Source organism: Pelobates fuscus, chromosome 3, assembly GCF_036172605.1.
Source record: "Pelobates fuscus isolate aPelFus1 chromosome 3, aPelFus1.pri, whole genome shotgun sequence".
NCBI lineage: Eukaryota > Metazoa > Chordata > Amphibia > Anura > Pelobatidae > Pelobates > Pelobates fuscus.
In genome coordinates this window covers 14121206-14143814 of record NC_086319.1, presented here as the reverse complement: position 1 = coordinate 14143814, position 22609 = coordinate 14121206, and the positions used below count along the sequence as shown (strand labels likewise).

General features: G+C 40.1%; 1 protein-coding gene across 3 annotated transcripts in view; it reads right to left on the bottom strand.

Moving 5' to 3' along the window:
• The window catches only part of PRR5 (proline rich 5), a 93682-nt gene that overhangs the window by 34224 nt on the left and 36849 nt on the right, over positions 1-22609 (bottom strand). For 2 of the 3 annotated variants that reach the window (XM_063446728.1, XM_063446727.1), the window contains 2 exons: positions 20588-20695; positions 15859-16580 (listed from right to left, as the gene is read on the bottom strand). In XM_063446728.1, coding sequence (XP_063302798.1) covers positions 15859-16013 — 155 coding nt within the window. In that variant the 5' untranslated portion in view covers positions 16014-16580; positions 20588-20695. The remainder of the gene's footprint in view (positions 1-15858; positions 16581-20587; positions 20696-22609) is intronic. The other variant, XM_063446729.1, reaches the window with a different exon arrangement.

The window sequence follows — 22609 nt, the reverse complement described above, 5'->3', positions numbered from 1 at the left end:
ACATGTGTGACATGTCACGATTCCATTTTATTCCAGAAGTTTGGTCCTTAAGGGGTTAAAAACACCCAGTGTTTACATGCTTTATTGCTTTTTTTTGCAAGTTATAGGCCTATAAATACAAGTAGGAAATTCCGGTTTCAATATATATATATATTTTAAATGTATCAATAGTGACATTGTAACACTACTATCTGTCATAAATCCCCGAATCACACCTCACATGTACATATTTTTTTAAAGTAGACAACCCAGGGTATTCAATATGGGGTATGCCCAGTGTTTTTAGTAGCCACCTAGTCACAAACACTGGCCAAAGTTAGCATTTATATTTGTTTGTGTGTTAAAAATGCAAAAAACGCTAACTGTGCCCAGTGTTTGTGACTAAGTGGCTACTAAAAAAGGCTGAACATACACCATTTGCAATACCTTGGGTTGTCTTCTTTTGCAAATGGTATGCCACCATGGGGGTAATTCTCATTCCTGGGATACCATATGCTCTCAAAGGCAACCTAACCAATCTGACAAATTTCAATAAAAAAAAAAAGGAAAATCAAGCCTTATATTTGACCCTGTAACTTTCACAAACACTATAAAACCTCTACATGTAGGGTACTGTTATACTCAGGAGACTTCGCTGAACACAAATATTAGTGTATCAGAACAGTAAAATGTATCACAGCAATAATATTATCAGTGAAAGTGCCATTTGTGTGTGAAAAATGCAAAAAACTTCACTTTCACTGACAATATCATCGCTGTGATATGTTTTACACTAATATTTGTGTTCAGCGAAGTCTCCCGAGTAAAGTATTATTTTTATTTATTTATACATAGATATATATATATATATATATATATATCATTACATTCTAAGTGTATTTTGATATAAATATATATATATTATATATATTGTATATATACATGTGTAATTTAATTATACGTGTATTTTTATATTAATATATGGATATATAAATATAAAAATACACTTAAAATGATATTATATATATATGCTACATATACATATATTATATATAGATATAATACACATATATTATATATATACACATATATTATTATTATTTTTTACACTGATTGATTTTTTTAAACTTTATTTGTGATTTTCCACTTGCAGGGAGACTGCCTCTCAGCACAGACAGTCCCCCTGCAGGCAGATACACAGACACCTATTGCGGTCATGTGATCGAGCGATCACCTGGCCGCGGGGTCCTGATCTGCTGCGGGGAGACTGTCTGGGCAGACAGGCAGTCCCCCTGGACCGGGAGGAGCGCTGATCGCCGCCGGGGGACCGACGGCGATCAGGTAAGTACCCCCAGACCGTTATGACGGTTCAGGACCGTCATCAGTCCACAAGGGGATGTTTCCGATGACGGTCCTGAACGGGTTAACCTTGGTGTATTATAGATCCCATCTCTGCAGAAAGCTAAGCAGGGAGGGGAGAAAATACAGCTTTAACACATACACATAAAGACATAATAAACAAACCATATATACACACAAAGTCATAAACAAACCCTACATACACACACACATTACACACAAAGACATAAACAAACCATACATACACACACACATTACACACAAAGTCATAAACAAACCCTACATACCCACACACATTACACACAAAGACATAACACACAAACCATACATACACACACACATTACACACAAAGACATAACACACAAACCATACATACACACACACATTACACACAAAGACATAAACAAACCATACATACACACACACATTACACACAAAGACATAAACAAACCATACATACACACACACATTACGCACAAAGACATAACACACAAACCATACATACCCACACACATTACACACAAAGACATAACACACAAACCATACATACACACACACATTACACACAAAGACATAAACAAACCATACATACACACACACATTACACACAAAGACATAAACAAACCATACATACACACACACATTACGCACAAAGACATAACACACAAACCATACATACCCACACACATTACGCACAAAGACATAACACACAAACCATACATACCCACACACATTACACACAAAGACATAACACACAAACCATACATACCCACACACATTACACACAAAGACATAAACAAATCATACACACACACATATTACACACAAAGACATAACAAAGAAACCATACATACACACACATTACACACAGCCAGCACAAACCACACACATATCACACACAGCCATAACACACAGACATTACACAGCCAGCACACACCACAAACACTATGGGGGAGAACAGAGGGAGAGACAATTGGGAGCCAGAGGGCGTGTTATTCAGGGTAATATACTAAACTTAATTTTTTCAAACTAAATGCGAATTGCAAAACGGAGACAAAAATAACCAAGTGTAACTATAGCTGGGTTGAAGACTTTTCAGATCAGCTACTTTTGCCTCAGTTTTTTTCCCCACTGCCCAGGCCTCCAGGAAGGCATTCCAATCATTCTAATCTAATTTATTTTGTGTGTAGGACAAATAGATTTATAACAACTAAATATAAAAGGAACTGCACTCATTCAAAAGAGCAAAATTAAGTCCTAGCAGGTCCGGGGCGAACACAAACCCCAAATAGTAGATTGTAAGTAGGAGAAAGGAGGTCCAGGGATTCCAATACTCAAAAAGGCATATTTATTTGGCACACAGAATATAGCAACATTTTGAGTTGAAATAAAGATCACTTTGGGTCGAAACATTGCTGATACTGTGTTCGAAATAAATGAGTTTCTCTGAGCATTGGAGTGCCAGGACAAAAATATTGTCATGATGGACATGTCGATTGGGCTCTCTTTAGTTCCTTGACAAGTAGATGTTTTGTTCTAAAAATTCCACAAATCTAATCTTTAAAGTCAGAAGTGAGTGTTTACTCCCATTACTGAATCGAAGATGGAATGGACGTCATTGTGTGACCTCGGAAGGTGAATTCTAAGTTAAGAAGAAGGAGCTTCTTCGGTTTATCATAAACCCTTCCAGAATGGGAGTATGAGTGGGCAGCCCCTCAGTCTGTGACATGAGAAGGCCACGTTGTGTGACAGGTCTGTGTGCTGCTCTGGGCGACATGTTTGACACCACAATTGGAAGGTGTGAAAAACAGACGTTCTGTGGTTGACAAATACTAGATGGGGGCGATATAAAAAGGTGCTACGTGGGTGCTATCACATTAGACAATGTTACAGAGCAGCGTATAACATCAGAGAACAGAAAAGTAAAGGTCAATGTGCTCCGTTATTTGTTCTCAGAGAGCCAGATTCTGTTTGATGATGCAGTGTGGTCATTCTGCAACAGTTCACATCCTCTGTGCTGTGTGTAGGAGTTTTGGCCAGGTCCCTGTTCACACATACACAGAATGTGTGCACATCCCTGGCGCAGGCACAATGTGCGCACATCCCTGGCGCGGTCACAATGTGCACACATAACTGGCAGGTTCACAATGTGCACACATAACTGGCAGGTTCACAATGTGCACACATAACTGGCAGGTTCACAATGTGCATAAACCCCTGGTGTGGTCAAAATGTGCGCACATCCCTGGCGTGGTCACAATGTGCACACATAACTGGCAGGTTCACAAAGTGCATAAACCCCTGGTGTGGTCACAATGTGCACACATAACTGGCAGGTTCACAATGTGCATAAACCCCTGGTGCGGTCACAATGTGCACACTTCCCTGGCATTCCTGAACACATAACTGGCAGGTTCACAATGTGCGTACACCCCTAGCGTGGTCACAATGCGCGCACATCCCTGGCATGGTCACAATGTGCGCACATAATTGGCAGGTTCACAATGCGCGTACACCCCTAGCGTGGTCACAATGCGTGCACAGTCCTGGCGTGTTCACAATGCGCGCACATCCCTGGCGTGGTCACAATGCGCGCACATCCCTGGCATGGTCACAATGCGCGCACATCCCTGGCATGGTCACAATGCGCGCACAGTCCTGGCGTGTTCACAATGCACGCACATCCCTGGCGTGGTCACAATGCGCGCACATCCCTGGCATGGTCACAATGCGCGCACAGTCCTGGCGTGTTCACAATGCGCGCACATCCCTGGCGTGGTCACAATGCGCGCACATCCCTGGCATTCCTGCATACATAACTGGCAGATTCACAATGCGTATAGATTGCAACTAATGTGGGATTTGTTAGTAAACATGGAAAATGTTATAACTACAATTATGGTTTTTGTGCCCTCCCACTCCCTCCCCATGCTTGCCACTCCTAGCTGTAAATCCCTTGAAATATCTGTTTATATCTACCCCTCCTTAGGCCCAGATCCACCCATACCATCTGCAAACAAGCCTCTTAAATTCTACTCGGGTCAACCCGCCCACCCAGGTTCCCCCTAAATTTATAGCATGCTCCTCCAGCTGTTTAAAATTCTCACTCAATTCCCTAGTCATTCCCTCTATATTTTACTAATAGCTGCAACTTTCTGTTTACTTTTTTAGCCATCACTTTTAAATTTCCCCTGCTACCTCTTGTCTCAAATCTCCACGGTATCCTTTAGATTGTAAGCTCACGGGGTCTAGCTAATCACTTTGTATAAAAGAGCTCCAATGGCTAGATATCGACTTACGGGCAGGGCCCTCTCTACCTTTTATATTTGTCTGTGTATATTTTACGCCCTCCACTAATTGACCAGCGCTGCGTAATCTGTTGACGTTTTAATAAATAAATGTAGAAACGTTTAAAAATACACAGACTGACGTAAATCAATTCTAAGTAAAATATTCCCCGCTTATAAACAGAACTTCCCCCCACGTTTCGAGAGATCGCACTCCTACAAAACATAAAATGCTATTATTTCTAGCACTTGTAGGATTACTCTGTAACTAAACAAATAAACATTTGTGTACCTTAACCCCTGAAATGTCTGCGTGTGAAAAGTGTTACGTAACATACCGACGTATTCACTCAAGATTTAGCCCATAGATTGAGAACTAATTAACAACTTGCAAGATTCAAAACACCTAATTTTTTCACAAATAAAATTCATCCATATCTATTACACCAGTTATTATCAGGAACAAAAATTAGCAATTTTGACGTAAAGTTTGCAAGTTCATTGTTAATACACAATGGGTAGATTTGGTGATATTTTTCTATCTAATTTTTGGTGAAGTTTTTATTAAATTAATTCAATTTGTCAGATATTTTCACGTTACGTTTTTTACTCTCTAACTGTACATTTTGAAAGCATGCCATTCTATCACCAACACAATAGACTTTTATTTTATTTTTCTGCCACTTTTTTCAAACATAAAATGTGAAATTCCTGAAAAAACGGTCTGAATATACAGTGACAAACCCCACCATTGTTCTGATCACGTTAACAAATTACAGAATTTAACAGTTTTCAAAACACTTTGATAAAAATTCTCCATTATTTTGACATTTACTATTCTTAAAATGTTTTAAATCCTTCTGGTGCGTAAAGGGTTAAGGCTGTGTTCCTGTTCCTCCCAGAGAGAGGGTTCGATCCAGCGCTCCAGAACACACAGTCATACAATGTTAGCGAGCTTGCTCCGGCCAAGGACTGTGCAGTGGTAGACGATTTACGTGCTAGAATTTAGCAAACTCTACGCATCCAGAGCAGAATCACTTTCCAAGCCTCAGACATCATTTAATTCGTCAGCTCTAAGATGGTATTAATCTTGTACATCAATGAATCGAGCTGGAAGCATTTTATAAATCTGGCAAAGCATACAGCGGGATGAATACACAATCACTGCCGGCCTGTCTCTCTGCATCTTTTTATTTAAAGCTGAGTCCATTAACCAAAACTTCTTCTCAAAGATCTTTCTCAATCTTAAAGGGGACTGGATGCCTTTACACAACCCTGAGTATATGTACTATATAGCAAGGCGGGCAAGAACACGCCCAAATTAATTGAAATTGTGCTTAATTGACAACCTCAGCCAATCCAATGCTTTTCTATGTCAGCCACTTCTGATTATGTCAGCCAAGCAGGCAGATCAGGGGCAGAGCCAGTAGCAGAAGACTGGAATAAAGGCAAGATTTTACTTAAAGGGACACTATAGTCACCAGAACAACTACAGCTTATTTAATTTGTTCTGGTGAGTAGAATCATTACCTTCAGGCTTTTTGCTGTAAACACTGTCTTTTCAGAGAAAATGCAGTGTTTACATTACAGCCTAGTGATAACTTCACTGGCCACTCCTCAGATGGCTGTTAGAGATCCTTCCTGGGTCATGGCTGCCTAAAATGCATCCAAACATTCAGTGTCTCCTCCCTCTGCAGAGCTACAGCTTCAGGCTTGAATACAGTAAGATTTTGCTATATTTATGGAGGCATGAAGGGTCCAGGGAGGCTAAATGGTGGTTTTAACACTATAGGGTCAGAAATAGATGTTTGCGTTCCTGACCCTAAAAAGTTCCTTTAAGAGTGACAGAGCCTATATACATTATGACATTGTCTTAACGTCAAACAGTTCAAGGTTCAGTGCGACAGTCCAAGGTTAAGGGTCCTGTTCTCCTGGGTTTGTTCCTTGCTGTCATTTAATTTGGAAACCATGGAATTGTGGTCAGGAAGTGCAGGGAGAGTGCCTCAATAGTCTGTGCAAACTGCACTTAGCTCATGCACGGGAGTAGACAGGACAGTGCTCTTTTTTTGGATAAAAAGTGCTTATTTGGAAAAACACCTCTATTCAGATATAGTCACAGTCTGGCTGATTTGGTCTGTATTCTGCAATTCAGGTTGTAATTCTTTACAATACGGTGTTTAGTGATTAAGCCCTATTGAAAAGCAATATGTTTTCACAGCTCCCCAGCACTGAGGAGTTAAAATTGAGTCCAATCATTTTCAGCTCATTTGATTTCTTTCCAGCAGCTACACCCAGCCTGCACACAGGGGCCCCAGACAGGCAGCAAGCTTTATCCACGAATCACGCTGTCGAGGAAAAAGGGAAAGTAATTTAACGCACATAGAATAGCGAGGGTCTCCTTCCTGGATTTCTGGGTAACACAGAGATGCAGAGAGCCCAGCTGTCGGTCTTAATATTGAATTACTGATCCATACACAGCTGGCTATTTGTTTTTTTTCTGTTCTGTTGCCTCAAACTCTGAAAATTAACCCTCCCCACCAAAAAAACAACCATTATTGGGTATGGGGTTGTGGTGAGAAGACTAGTCACTTACAAAGCGAAACTCAAAGCAGTCAAGTTACTAACAATATGAATTTGGGCACTAGCTGTAGGACTGCAGATTTTTCTCCCCATTTACAGATATTTTAGCTTTGATTTTGAAGACGGGTTTTAAATTCCCCACAGAATCACATTTTAATGAATCATTTCCTAGTTGTTCACTTGGACAAATCTCATAGAGTCACCTCGGTTCTGACAACTTTCATGACAACTGGTCATGAAAGACTCCCTCCTGCCTCAGGGTGCATTGTTTTCTTTAATAGTTAATTCCCAGAGCTTTGTCTATAACCACTCTGATGGAACGAGGTGAAAATGGGCCTATATAAGATCAAGTGGAGACAAGACGACAAAGCAAGTGGAGCCCGATCAACCAGAGGCAGGAGAACAGCATCTACCAGATCAAGGCAGGACTATAGGATCTACCAAAGACAGGAGAACAGTGTATCAGAAGTCAGAAATTCAGATTTACCAAATCAAGGAGATCCAGATCTACCAAAGGCAGGAGAAATAGATCTATCAGACGCAGGGGAACCAGATCTACCAGAGGCAGGAGAACCAGATCTACCAGAGGCAGGGGGACCAGATCTACCAGTGGCAGGGGAACCAGATCTATCAGACGCAGGGGAACCAGATCTACCAGAGGCAGGAGAACCAGATCTACCAGAGGCAGGGGAACCAGATCTACCAGTGGCAGGGGAACCAGATCTACCAGAGGCAGGGGGACCAGATCTACCAGAGGCATGGGGACCAGATCTACCAGAGGCATGGGGACCAGATCTACCAGAGGCATGGGAACCTGATCTACCAGAGGCGGAGAAGGCAGGAGAACCAGGTGTACTAAAAGCAGCAATACCAAGTCTGTCAGAGGAAGAATAATCAGGCCTACCTGAGGCCGGATAAGCAGCTGTACAAGAGGCTGGATTATAAACGTATATGAAAAATATGTTAGCTTTTGCACAAAATAATTTTTTTACGTCTCTTTTATAAATGAGTTAATACAGGGTCTGAAGCAAGCCTTCCAACACAAACCGATTAACTCCTAAATCCTATGAACACTACTCTTTAATCTGCTTAACAGAGATGAGTAGGAAATTCCTGCAAGAATTAAATAAGTAGCTCGGATTACTGCTATTATTTGGGTGGGGAAGGGGTGGAAGCACGGGTAGGTGGTCATTTGCCAGACTCTTGCACTGTAGTTCTTACATGTTGGCTTTCAGTGGACAACCTCTCCCACACATCTTCACTAGACAATTTGAGTTTTTTATGGCCGACAGGTTTGTGTGAGTTGCAGTCTGAATGACTAGGTCTGCTCTGGGCTACTTATACCCATCATTGGCTTTAGGTTCACCAGGCACCAGGCGTAACATGCAGCTGAGCAGTCTGTAGGGAAGTGTGTCCTGTTTCTGTTACAAAGTAACACATACCAAAGTTAAATCTCATCACAAAGCGAACCTGGTACTTTAAAACCATCCCCACTTTATCTATGCATGCCAAAATGACTTTCTCCATGCCCTACTCTCAAATCCATTTCATTTAAATTACTGAATATTACATAGGGAGAAAGTGAAAAATAGTGAGCATCTAGAAATAGGGGTTTCACTTAAAGGGACAGTAGGGGTCTATATTCTGCCCCTACATGCTTTTTAGTGTAAACACTGCCTTTTTCATAGAAAGGGCAATGTTTACATTATTGCCTAGTAGCACTAGAGGTGCTTCCTGGGTCAGTGCCTCGCGTTTTGGTGCACATGTGCAATCGCCTTACAATGCGTTCCTATGGGAAAGCAATGGATTGGCTGAGATTGTCAAATTTGATGGTGATCTCAGCCAAGGAGGTGCAGTGGGGCGCAGTCAGCCACGACGAGACCAGCAAGTAAAATAACGCTTAACAGCAGGCAAGGGGGCCTAGTAGTTATAATGTGTTTGTATTCCTGACACTATAGCGTTCCTTTAAGGAGGTTTTCTAAGGCTAGAACTCTAGCTGTATTATGGGATATTTACATCCAGGAATCACTTGAACGCTGCCTGCTTTGGAACTACTATATTTCCTCACAGCAGGAGCTTGATGTCTGAATGGGAAAAACGATTTGTACAAACCTAAATGGATGAAAACACGCCTATTAGTGCACTCTAATGCAAAAACTAATCAAAAATGGAGAGTTGTTACTGCTCCTATTCTTTCCCCTTTATCTGTCAATTCTTACTCGATCTGTGAATAGACCCCCCACCCCAAATCAACTTTTCTCTCTCCCTGCTGATTGTCTGGTGCCACGGACTGAACTCCGAATCACAAAAACAAACAGAGCAGCTTGTCCACTGCCCATGCTGTTTGTTTTGTGATAGGTCTATGGTGTTTCAGAGTTGCAGAATACAGATGAATTGTAATTAATCTGAAATTTACACAAAAGTCTAGAATCAAGGCCTATCTGATAAAAGGAATATCCGCTATCCGGCGTCACTATGCTCCCACCAGCGTAGTCAGTAAAACAGTTTTCCAGATTGTAAAGGTCTGCTTGTTATTCTGCACCAACACCTATTACTCTCAGCATGCATTTAACCCCATAATATGAATGTTCTTGTGATATAAGTGTACAGCTTTGTCTTTTTGCCAGAGATGAACATTCCTAAGACTCTCAGGAGCTGCTAATTTCATCATATTCTTAAACTAGCAGCACAGGAACACATCGCATGTATAGTTCAAGTTCGATTCGCTAAAGGGTCATTGAAAAGATACTAAGCACCAAAACAACTTTAGCTTAAAGCGACTGTGACCTTCTGGGGTCTGTGCATACAGATGGTGACTGCTCCTCTTACAGTGTGGTGGTCCGGAATGCAGAGGAAAGTCGTTTTTACTTGTGTGAACCTGTCTCTCACGGCCACCACCATTTTCTTCTGCGAGATGCTCCTTAGTTCTCAGACCTTTATCTGCCTGTGCAGATTTAATGGAGTGGTGTTAGTGTGTAATCATGCCTCTGCAGTCTCATTGCAAATTTAAATCACTTTGTTTATGAAGCCCTAGTCACACCTCCCCTACATGTGCCATACACACTCTCCCTACACATTTCCTGTAAAGAGAAATCTAATGATTACACTTCCTTTAATGCACATTCTGTTTAATTTTGCAATGTCCCATCTCCTGCACTGCTAATAGCCTGCTAGAGCCGACAGGAACCTCCTGTGTGTGATTAAAGTTCAATCAACAGAGCAGGAGATAAAAACTTCTGAAATAAACACAATGTATTGTAAGATCTGATTAAAAAATAAACTTTTTTTTTTCATGCAGTCTGTGTAAGTCACAGCCAGGGGAGGTGTGGCTAGGGCTACATAAACATAAACAATAGTGATTTAACGCCTAAATGGCAGATAATTAAGCAGTGAGATTGCAGAAGCATGATCTATACACCAAAACTGCTTCATTTAGCTAAAGTTGTTTTGGTGCTTAGTGTTTAGCTTATTCAGTGCAGCTAAGACTTGTAGTATGAATATTGTATCTGCATGGGGACCTCAATATTTCACACTGAAGAACAAGCTCTATCCGGGGCACAGACAGACACTCAATCTTACCTGCAAAGAGTGACACGTTATATTATTTATAAAGCACCAACATATTCCATAGCGCTGTACAATAGGTGGACTAACAAACAAGTGGTTTAAATAGACACGTTAGACGTGGAGGAACAAAAGGTAGCGAGTGACCTGCTTCAACTGGATTAGATTCTAGAGGGGGGCTGAAAAAAGATACACCGAGGGTCGTCGCTGCTGCGGGTAGACATGCCACAGATTTACTGACTCACTGCAATGAGTTTTTATAAGTCGCTCAAGCAAAGATTAAACAGTTTTGTCGTTTGCTTCTTTTTTTCGAAACAAGACAAAAATAATGACTCTTTAATATAATTTTAGCATAAGAAGATCATGACAATTAATAAGAATACAACTTGTTCGCTACACGCTACACACTTCTGTGTATGCATTTCCAAATTAATCATAAAATAATGATTTATTAACTGGGAGAACGATGATGTCGCCTCCTGGGTACAGCTTGGCTGTGTATGCACACTGACAGCTAATACACCCTGTTACTCACCTCAAAGCACACCGGCTCCATCACAAAATTCATCCACACTTTCTCCATAGGGGTTCTTACACTGAGACAGAGACACTACAAACAGATTGTACCTATACTCCTGGCAGCAAGCGGTCTCGTACCATGTTAAGAAGATGTGAAACCCCATAAAGGTCTCCATGTTAGATTAGCGTGAAAGGTGCACTTTAAAACACTCAGGTCGTATGTCAGAAAGAAAAGCCAAACGTGGCGTCTGTTACCTTGTTATTTACTAAATGAAACAGAATATTTTATTGTGTTCTTTTTTGGACAACATGAGTCATATAAATGTTTAAACAGTGATATTTAATCTGTACCTGTCTGCTCCATTATAAATATACCTAGAAGTCTGTGTTCGCCTACATTTGTAGGTAGGAGGTAAGTGAAATGACACCACGCATCAACGAGCATTCCCAACATACAATGTGTCAAACACGTTAAACGCAAATAATGTGTCTTTCATTTTGCTCAAAGCCGTGCTAATGAAGTACACACGCGGGTTCACTTAGCATTAAAAACAATATTTGCTGAACTCTGGGATTAATTATTTTCCGATTTTACTTCCAAAACGGCCTCCATAAATTCAGTTTAGAAATGTATACGTACCAAACTGTCTTAAAAAAAAAAAAAATCACATCTGTGAATTGTTAACACTTCAACAACTGCTGTTTTTTCTTAATAATAATAATAAAAATATATTTTTTATTATTTATATAGCGCCAGGAAATCCCATAACTCTGATATTAGCGTTGCTACTTACTGAAATGATTGTAAGCTCCATGGTCAATTATTCCGGTTATGCAGACATTTTCTGTAAAGGAAGTAAAGGATTGGATTTTTTGTCCTAATCCACAAAGAGAGTAAAAAGCCACAAGCAGCCTTGGAGATGGTTCCAGTAAATTTTAGTGAATTAAAATCCAATTGGATAACATCGTAAAGCCAATCTCAGGATAACATTGTGAAGCTGTGACTATAGCGGCATCGGAGAATGCTTTTCCAAATCAGATATATTAAAATACATTTTTTTAATCTCTTTTAAGGCCCTGGAGAAGGAAGTTCAACTAAAAAAATATATGCATCTATTAGTTTTTCGATATGATTTTCCAGAGTCACTAAAATTCTATGTCGTCCTGCTGCAGCGCTAATCCCACCCCTTTTGGCTCTGCGCTAAGCAGTGTCCAATCAAATGGTTCCCCTAGAGTACCACTGCGGACACGGTGAGCACATTTGGAAGCAATAAATAAATATAGGAAAATAAATAACATCAACAAATAATTCAATGCTGGATCTTTTACAAATTATATGAACATAAAAAAAACAACAACAAAAACAAACAAAACAGATCATTCTGGAATAAGTAACAAAATATGCTTCTCTGAAATTAATATTTCTTCCTGCAAAGGTTTGGTTTCTTCTTTCTTTAACTAATCACACACAGGAGGCTGCTTTGTACAGAGCAGGAGATGAGAGCTTTTAAATAAAACACACTGTGCTGGTGCAATAGATTCTAAATGAACACATCAATTGAGGAAGTGTGTAGGGAGGCTGTTTGATTGATGGGCAGGGGAGGTGTGACTAGGGCTGCATACACAAAGTGATTTAACTCCTAAATGGTAGTAAATTAAGCAGGGAGCCTGCAGGGGTATCATCTATTCAAAAAAACGGCTTCATTCAGCTAAAGCTGTTTTGGTGCTTAGAATGCACTTTTAACTAAGTAGAGAGTGGGAAATATACCCCAAAATCCATAGGACAAAACTCTTTCATTGATTTTTTTATTACGCTTTTATTTTTTTAAATTTTTTTATTAAAGCTTTTATTTTACAAATTAAAGGGACACTATAGTCCCCAAAACTTTAGCTTGGAATAAGTAATGAAATGGTTATGGTGTATAGATCATGCCCATGCAGTCTCACTGGTCAGTTCTCTGCCATTCAATAGTTGAATCACTTTGTTTATTCAGCCCTAGGCACACCTCCCTGCATGTGACCTATTCAGCCATCCTAAACACTTCCTGTAAAGTGAGATCTAATGTTTAAACTTCCTTTATTGCAAATTCTGTTTAATTCAGAATTTATTATCTCCTGCTCTGTTAATAGCTTGCTAAACCCTGCCGAAGCTTTCTGTGTGTGTGATTAAAGTTCACAGAGCAGGAGATAAAGACTTCTAAAGCAAGTTAACATTGGATCTAGTCACAGCCAGGTGAGGTGTGGCTAGGGCTGCATAAACAAAAAGTGATTTAACTTCTAAATGGCAGAGAATTGAGCATGGTATATTAACCAAAACTGCTTCATTAAGCTAAAGTTGTTTTGATATCTATAGTGTCCCTTTAAATGCATGTTATTGGCATGAACCCACCCCCCTCAATAACACCTTAATCCACACCCATAAAGCACTGACATGTTTTATGCATGATGAATATACTATTTTAACCTGAGTTTTTAGAAGTGCAGATTTCAATGAGAAATCAGTACTTTTTAAAATAAGTTATAAAACACTCCCTGGATCAGACAGTCAGACAGCCAGGGAGGTTTGCATCCTCCTTCCATTAGTTCCCTGAGCTACTGGAAGTGGCAGGCGAGTGCTACTCGAGGGTACCTGCCCCCATCCACACAGACATCAGACCAGTGTGTTCAGAAAGCTTCCACAGACTTCAGAACAGATTATACACGCACATGAGTGTACAGATTCGGAGCCTCCTCAATGAGAAGCCTCTGACGGGATTAGTCTCCTCCCTACAAGGGGAGGGCTTGTGAAGGCTGCAGTCATAAGAACTTCAGCTTTTGCAAGCTCTATTAAGATCGACCCCTAATTAATACATGAATGGAACATTCAAAGGGAGTGTATCTACTGAATAGTGATTAAGTAAAAAAAAAAAAAAATATCAGTCTGGAGTGGTCCTTTAACCCCTTAAGGACACATGACATGTATGACATGTCATGATTCCCTTTTATTCCAGAAGTTTGGTCCTTAAGGGGTTAAGTAACCCCTATATCTTTATCACCAGTTGGACTGTGCTTGTCCTAGGAGCCATACGTACTCTTATAAACATTTAAAGCAATTCATATTAATTCAAGTAAAATTGCCCCAAGAAAATAAAACACATTATCCGAGAATCTCTCTTCCGACCCACTGGGTATTCTACCAATCTCTCTTTGTGGTTCTCACTGAGAGCAATTTAGTAAAATGTGAATTGCCAGGGATTTCCAGAGAATGCACATTTCCTTGTTCCTTCGCCCCAGTAAACGCAGTAGCAGTGTCTGCTTGGTAAATAACACAGCAAGCAAGTAAAAAAAAAAAGCCTACTTACCTATACCGTACCTTCGCATTGCGTCATTCAGCTGTGTAATAGAGAAATGCGGGATTGCTTGCTAGTTTCTCCAGGAGCGCAGTACGCAACGCTCCCTGAATTGTCCTTGTTTGTGGGAGCCTGGCATGCTGGACACTAAGCTCACACTTTCCTTCAGTGAGCAGGCCTGTGTGCTTTCAGGGCAGCCATGCCCATTATGGGGGTCACTTTTGACATCCCCTAGAAAGCTCCCCCCACTATCCCGCTTTCCTCCCCCCGTTACAAAGTTGGTAAGTATGAGTCCATGCTGAGGCCCTCTGTTGCATCACTGGCAGTGCCCCCTCGGAAAGCTCACCCTACTATGCCGCTATCCCCCCCCGTTACAAAGTTGGGAGGTATGAGTCCATCTGTTGCATCACTGACAGTGCCCCCCTCGAAAAAGCTCCCCCCACTATCCCGCTTTCCTCCCCCCGTTACAAAGTCGGTAAGTATGAGTCCCTGCTGAGGCCGTCAGTTGCATCACTGGCAGTGCCCCCTCGGAAAGCTCCCCCCACTATCCCGATTTCCCCCCGGTACAAAGGTGGGAGCAATGATTCTAATGAGCCCGTATAATAGTTTTGTAAAACTGAGGAAGTAACAGTTCCATTTTCACGTTCATTCAAAGTGAATTTCATATTTGAGGCCAAAACAGCCAACTGAACATGTAGTTGATTTGGAGAATTTGTCCCGCTATGTTTGGCCTAAACTTTGAGATTATTAATTAAACCCAAATTTAGGCAATTCAATATGAATGTTAAATTTATAGCTAAAATACACAAGTTCTGGTGATAGCAGAATTTTTCAAGTTGGACAATTTTCCCATTCTGACTTTAATTTGCTACAATTCTGAGATTAGTGAATAAACCCCTTAGTGACTAACCCTGTCTGTGCGCGTGGGCCACTGGTTAAAGGTCATTTTTTACAGCCCCCATCGCTGCGATTTATTTTCCATACAGTTTTTCTACACCTTGGTGTTAGTTTACGTTTCACTAAATAACTCTGATACAATTTATGGGATGGTTTGTACAAATTTTGACAACAGACAATTCCAGTCAACCCAGACCTTAGCAAAGACTGAGAAATCAATGTTCCATATTTCCACAATCGGACCCCACACGTCCTCTGTATCAGTATCTGTCTACAGATCATTGTTAGGGTCCCCACCATACAAACATCACATACGTTTTGTGGCATTTTGTGTGATTTTTACCTGTTCCAGGTGGCATTGGATCCAGCCTTCTTCTGGTGAGTCCCTCGTTCATCCAAAGATGCCGCTTGCTCTTTCTTTCCTAAGTCACTGAGACTGGGCGAACTCATGAATTTCGACCTGCGAAGAGTCCTCATGGTCAATGTGCGTCTGAGCATTTACTAATCGACAAAGTATCCTGCGAGAGCTGCAAATTTGCATAATAAAAGAAAATAGCAGCGGCAGTCTTAACACAGCGCAGCTCTGCCAAGACAGGGAGACAGATCTTTAATCAGAACACATTGCTACCAAGCAGTCATAAAACGCGGGTTAATGTTTGCTTGAGTCCTAAGGTATCGTACAAAAGAAACGCTACATTTTCTTGTTAAACGTGGAGATTTCTTCGAGACCAAAGTGCTCGGTCTGGATTCGGAGGGAGAGAGCACGTTTGTAATGGAAAGCTGAACGCTCGCTCATTTTTATTTTCTCAGCTCATTCCTCGTCTTCAGATCCAAGTGTCGGTTTCATTTTTCAGAGTGTGGTTTCACTCAGTTACACTTTTTTTTTTTTTTTAAACCACTCTGTACTGGAAATGAAAATCCGGAAGCAAACGTGAAAAAGAGGGCGAGTGAGAGAGAGAAAAAAATGGAACAAAGAAAAAAATATTGACAAGTCGTTGAGTTCAGATGTTGCAAGACTTACAAAGTACACAGAGCTGGACTCCTTCGTGTAAATCAGACTGAGCTCTGATGACATCGGATAGGCATGAGAAAGAGACAGAGAAGGAGAGAGTGAGAGACAGTCACAATAAAAGACAGCTGAATAATACAATATCCCACGTCCCCCCTTTTACCCACAGCTAATCTCACCCAGTAATTTGCATCTGAATAATGACCAGAGGGAAAAAAGGGGGGACCACAAATTGGGGGGGGGAAAGCCTTCATTTAACCCACACGTACCAGAGAGATTTACACTCCCAGACCAAAATAAATATTCTACTTAATTAACCTCTTCCTTACCAGAAACGGCAATACTTCATGCAGACTATAGGCACTCAATTAACCCCTTAGAAACCAGAAGCTTTTTTCTCCTTATTTGCATCATCTAGATTAACCCTTTATCTACCCAAAACTTCAATACTACGGTTCCCAAACTTAGCAAATTCAAATAACCCTTTACATATCGGATAAAAAGGAACCATTATGTATAACAAGTATGCACGGTTAACCCTTTACATATCGGATAAAAAGGAACCATTATGTATAACTATGTATACACGGTTAACTCTTTACATATCGGATAAAAACGAACCGTAATCTATAACTAAGTATATACGGTTAACTCTTTACATATCGGATAAAAAGGAACCGTACTCTATGACTAAGTATACACGGTTAACTCTTTACATATCGGATAAAAACGAACCGTAATCTATAACTAAGTATATACGGTTAACTCTTTACATATCGGATAAAAAGGAACCGTAATCTATGACTAAGTATACACGGTTAACTCTTTACATATCGGATAAAAAGGAACCGTAATCTATAACTAAGTATACACGGTTAACTCTTTACATATTGGATAAAAGGAACCGTAATCTATGACCAAGTATACACGGTTAACTCTTTACATATCGGATAAAGGGAACCGTAATCTATGACTAAGTATACACGGTTAACTCTTTACATATCGGATAAAAAGGAGCCGTAATCTATGACTAAGTATACACGGTTAACTCTTTACATACAAGAAGTCCTTGCGCTCTTTGCCTAAATTACTGTTTATTGTTGCTGATGCCTTAATGATGCTGTCATACGAGAAGGCTGGTTACCTCTCAATCAATTATTTATTGGTAGCAAACATCGCACGGAGCCCAGCTCGCTCTCTCCCTGCCTATTATTGTTTATCTAGTAAATACATTTGTAATAAGTTAAGGCAATTTTGGAGGGATTCATGAAGGGTTATTCAATAGAGTAAGAATTAAAGTGAATTTTAATGTTAAAGGGATACTATACTCCCTAAAACAACTTTAGCTTAATGAAGCAGGTTTGGTGTATAGATCATGTTCCTGCAGTCTCACTGCTCAATTCTCTGCCATTTAGGAGTTAAATCACTTTGTTTATACAGCCCCAGTCACACATCCCTGCATGTGACTTACACAAACTTCCTAATGTTTAAACTTCCTTTATTGCACATTTTGTTTAATTTAGAATTTATTATCTCCTGCTCTGTTAATAGCTTGCTAGATCCTGCAGGAACCTCTCGTATGTAATTAAAGTTTGATTTGCAGAGCAGAAGATAAAAACGTGTAACGTAAGTTAACATCTGATTGAAAATAAAACAATTTCGTTTTCAGGCAGACTGTGTCAGTCACAGTCAGGGGGTTGTATAAGTGATTTAACTCATAAATAACAGAGAATTGAGCAGTGGAACGTCAGAGGCATGATCTATATACCAAAACGGCTTAATTTGGCTAAATAGATTTGGTGACTATAGTGTCCCTTTAAGGCCAAACTGGCAGAATTAGAAGCATAGCTGGCTTGAGAATTTTCCTAATTTAACTATTTGAACTTAACTGTGAAATCCATTTTGAATTCTCTCGTTAGTGAATATCCCGGAGTATGTTATTGCATACAGTCCCAATATGATAAAGGGGTAATTTACGATGGAAGTGGATTTTCAAAATATCTCCTATTTAGTAAATCTCACCTCAGACACAAAAAAGTTCAAGAATCTCAAAAGTATCTTTCACTAGACCACGAAATGCCTGAACGCCACAGAGAGGATTTGGGGCTCAGCGTTCATTTGCTAACATGTCAAGAGTTAATATCACCAGCCATTCATAAACCAAGCCTCCTGGCTCATTGTGCGACTCGACCGGCCAATTACTCCTTCCACATTGAAATACCTCTCATTAACGTACCACAGAGGCCATGTAACTAAACTTGGTGGCTTTGTGGCATTCCTCATCTATGAGCCACATCTACTAACATATAATTATGTGTTCCAAGTATGTGGCCCCAGGGCTAGACGTAGAAAGCACCCTACTCTGTATATCCCAAAATCTCACTTTCAGCTAATGGCTATTATCAGAAATGATAAATTTCCAATAAAAAAGGAATTTACATTTACTGGCAATGGACCTGCCTTGGACTTGCTACAATGAGGGGGTCCGCGTTGCTGTGCCGTAATGAATGATTCATATTGTTACCTGCTTGTTGGGTCTAATATTCACATGTTAATGACAGATGAAAAGCATGGCTGGGGGGGGGTCTAAAGAGAGTACACGGTACGGAACCCACAGATCAGTTTAATCTGGGACACAGATATAAAAAGCAAACTGATTCTATAAAGCGTAAAATAACGCAGAATAACATCTGCATTTTACAGATTGCATCCCTGAAGTTTGTATATTTTATAAGCGTCTCAACAATACAGAAACAATTCTGATGTTACAGAACTTTATGGCCACAGTCTGTATGTGTTTAACCCCTTAAGGACCAAACTTCTGGAATAAAAGGGAATTTCAATCCTTAAGGGGTTAAACACAGCTCAGACCTTTGGCAATAACTGATTAACCATTGTTACCATCTACCCTGTATTCGTAGACACAATCACTTCTACATGCTGATGGGCATTGTATGAAAGGGCTGTTTTGTAGTGTGTGGCAATCATACAGGGCCGGAGAGAATCATTTGATCAATCATGGCACTTCTTTTAAAATTGCTCCTTGATTCATGAGTTGATATCTTTCCTGGATCGCATGAATGCTACATACTGCAGGTGCGGAACTTTCCATGTGACATCCAACATCATGGTGGAATGATGTGTTCTTTGAAAATTGGGGGAGTCTGGTAGCTCTCAGAGTATGCAAAGCAGGGCCCCGGGTCCCAGGGTCTGTTGTTGGAAACGTATGCAGGTTCAACTGCCGAATGGGTTTCTGCAAAAACGGTGAGTCCCTCCCAGGTAACATCCTGAATATCAGATCAAAGCAGGGCGGAGGGAATATTCAAGATTTTCTAACCCCTTCTATGCCAGGAGACACCTTTACGCGCTGGGACTAGTCTTAATGCTCGCTCACAATTTGGAACGTTAATTTACTAAAAAAATATTGGAAAAATTCTAATGTTTTTCATATCTCCTAAATGTTATTCAATGCCCTACAAATCACTGTTTAGTTAATAAAGCCCTCTGGGTTTAGCTCAAGCAAGGTTATTCCCTAAATTCTGACTAGTATTGAATAAATTCAAATCGCAGAATTTAAGGATAGCTAGTTGACGGCGACTAAAGCCAACGTGTGCATTTTTTTTTTTCCCCACATTAAATTTTGGATTTCAATTCACTACAATTTGAAGCTAAGTGAATAAACAGAGATAAATAAAAGCGTTCACTAAATAGGCCCCTTCGCGTTCGCCACTGAGATTACGTGAATATTTAGGAAAATAAGGGATGGGAGATGCATTTCAGATGTACGTTGATATATGTCACCAAAGAGGTTTATTTCCTAACGGGAGAATTCAAAGAGAATTTCGAAACTTCAAATTTGAAATTAAATATGAATTCTCAATTTAGTAAAAAAAAAAAACAACAACAAAAAAAAAACAACCAACAACCTGTACGTAGCTTTTCGTTTAATAGACATTATATTAAATATGATCAAACTCGGTTTAGGTGATGGGCATTACAGATTGCTCTGAAGTTAGCTTGTCCAACATTCCTCATAAATGAATATTTTTCGGGACGTACTCACCTTTGTAAAAAGCAGTCTGAAATCAGAGGTTTTCAAGGTTTGTGTTTGCAACCCCTCAGTCTTCAACACCAAGGGGACAATGACATTAAATCCACTTTAGGAAAATCTCTGTAAAAGGAAAAAAAATAAAAAAAGTGCGTGAGCAGCGATATCTATGTTTTTTATTACATTCTTCAATAAGGTGTTTGTTCAGTTAGGTAAATAGTGGGGTTTCATGTTTACGATACACAATGGGCAGATGCACAATACAAATAAATAGAGATAACTATTATTAAATATATTTGAATCATTATTTTTAATGACCTGGCCTGTGACATGCGGCTATGGACAAATGCTAGCTTACCCACGACTCGCAATGATTATAGTAAAGTTTGTAATTATATGCATAATGCATACAGTAATGTTTTGAAGGGAATTGGGTGGTGTGAGGGGGGGGGGGGTGAGAGGAGTCTGCAGTAGCTGTGCCTAGTAGCAATGGGAGTCAGGGCTATTAGATCCAGGTATCCAGAAAATTTATACTTTCTTGAGAATAGTCCTTAAATATAGCATACATTAAATATTCTGCACGTATGTAGCATTCACATGCTGCAGGAGGGACATTGCTCAATTTGTCATGGTATTTGTTTTGGTAGTCCTCATTGATTAACAGAAATCCTTTCTCCAGGATATGAATACTACATACTGTATGGATCAATCTTTACATATCGCCCAACATCAAACCTATTCGAGTGTCAGCCACTCCAAGTCTTGTCTAATGTATGTCCCAGTATCCCGAGAGGCTAAACAGCAACACTTTTAGTTAGGAGCTACTTTAGGGACATTAGGATAGAAAAGATGGACAGGGGGATTTGGGCCCAAGACAGGGACTATCCCTCCTAAACAGGGACACTTGGGAGGTATGCACTATTTCGTATAAGTTAATTGTATAAATAGAATAGTATTCATATTTCTTTCCTGGGATTTAGTGATGAGATCAGAAAAGAGATCAGAGGGAGGAATTCAGGGACAGTGCTGTTAAAATGTTTTAATGACAATTGTAAGCTCTGAGGGAGATTACTCTGAGGGCTTTATTCACTAAACAATAATATAGTAAATTGGAAACAGTCTAGTAAAATCCAGGCAAAAGATAGCTTATTTGGGAGAATTCACCAAACACAGTATAACCATCTCTTCATTTTTTTGCCAAAAATCGTGCAATTTGGTTTTTAATTCAATATAATCCAGAGTTTAGCGTCTCTATCACAGCCTGTCTCTGTCACGGTCTGTCTCTATCACAGCATGTCCATCACCTCCTGTCTCTAACTGCCTCTCTCTTGCACTCTCCATCTCTATCACAGCAGGTCTCTATGCGTCTCTCTATACATACAAGTGACAGTAATAAATAAAAAAATAAAAAAATCAGCTCTTTTTTTTTTATTACTGAATTTCCACGTAACACTATGTGAGTACAAATCTTCCAAATAAAATGTTTGTACCAGCAGAATCCCTGGGTGATATATTAATAATCATGAAGCCTATTTAGCCAGCTCTGTCAGTGTTCTCGGTGCTGGGTTAGCATTACGAGACAGCTAGGGCTACGACAAAGTCACTCTCAGTGTCAGTTCTGGGGAGCCCTGCACTCAACCTTACGTGGACTCTGACTCCCATCAATCACGCAGGTTATTTGCTAAACAGTTTAACTGGAGAAGTTGAGATTTTTTTTCCAAAATGACTATACGTAGTTTGTTAACACACTGTTTAGTAAATAATCCCTATAACTGCTATCCCAGGATATTAGACATATCAGACAATAAGGCACAATACAGGCATCAGCTCCAGCCAGGGTTATAGGACCATGTATTGTGTGTACATTCACAGCGCCACCTACTGGCACATGTCAGAGACCAGCTCACACAATTACCATTTTAACATACCGCATTTCCCCTAAAAAACACACTAGGATTTATTTTCGGGGGATCTCTTACTTCGGGGAAAAACGGTAGCAAGCATGTCCTAGAAAGCAAGGCTACGTTCGGGGGAATT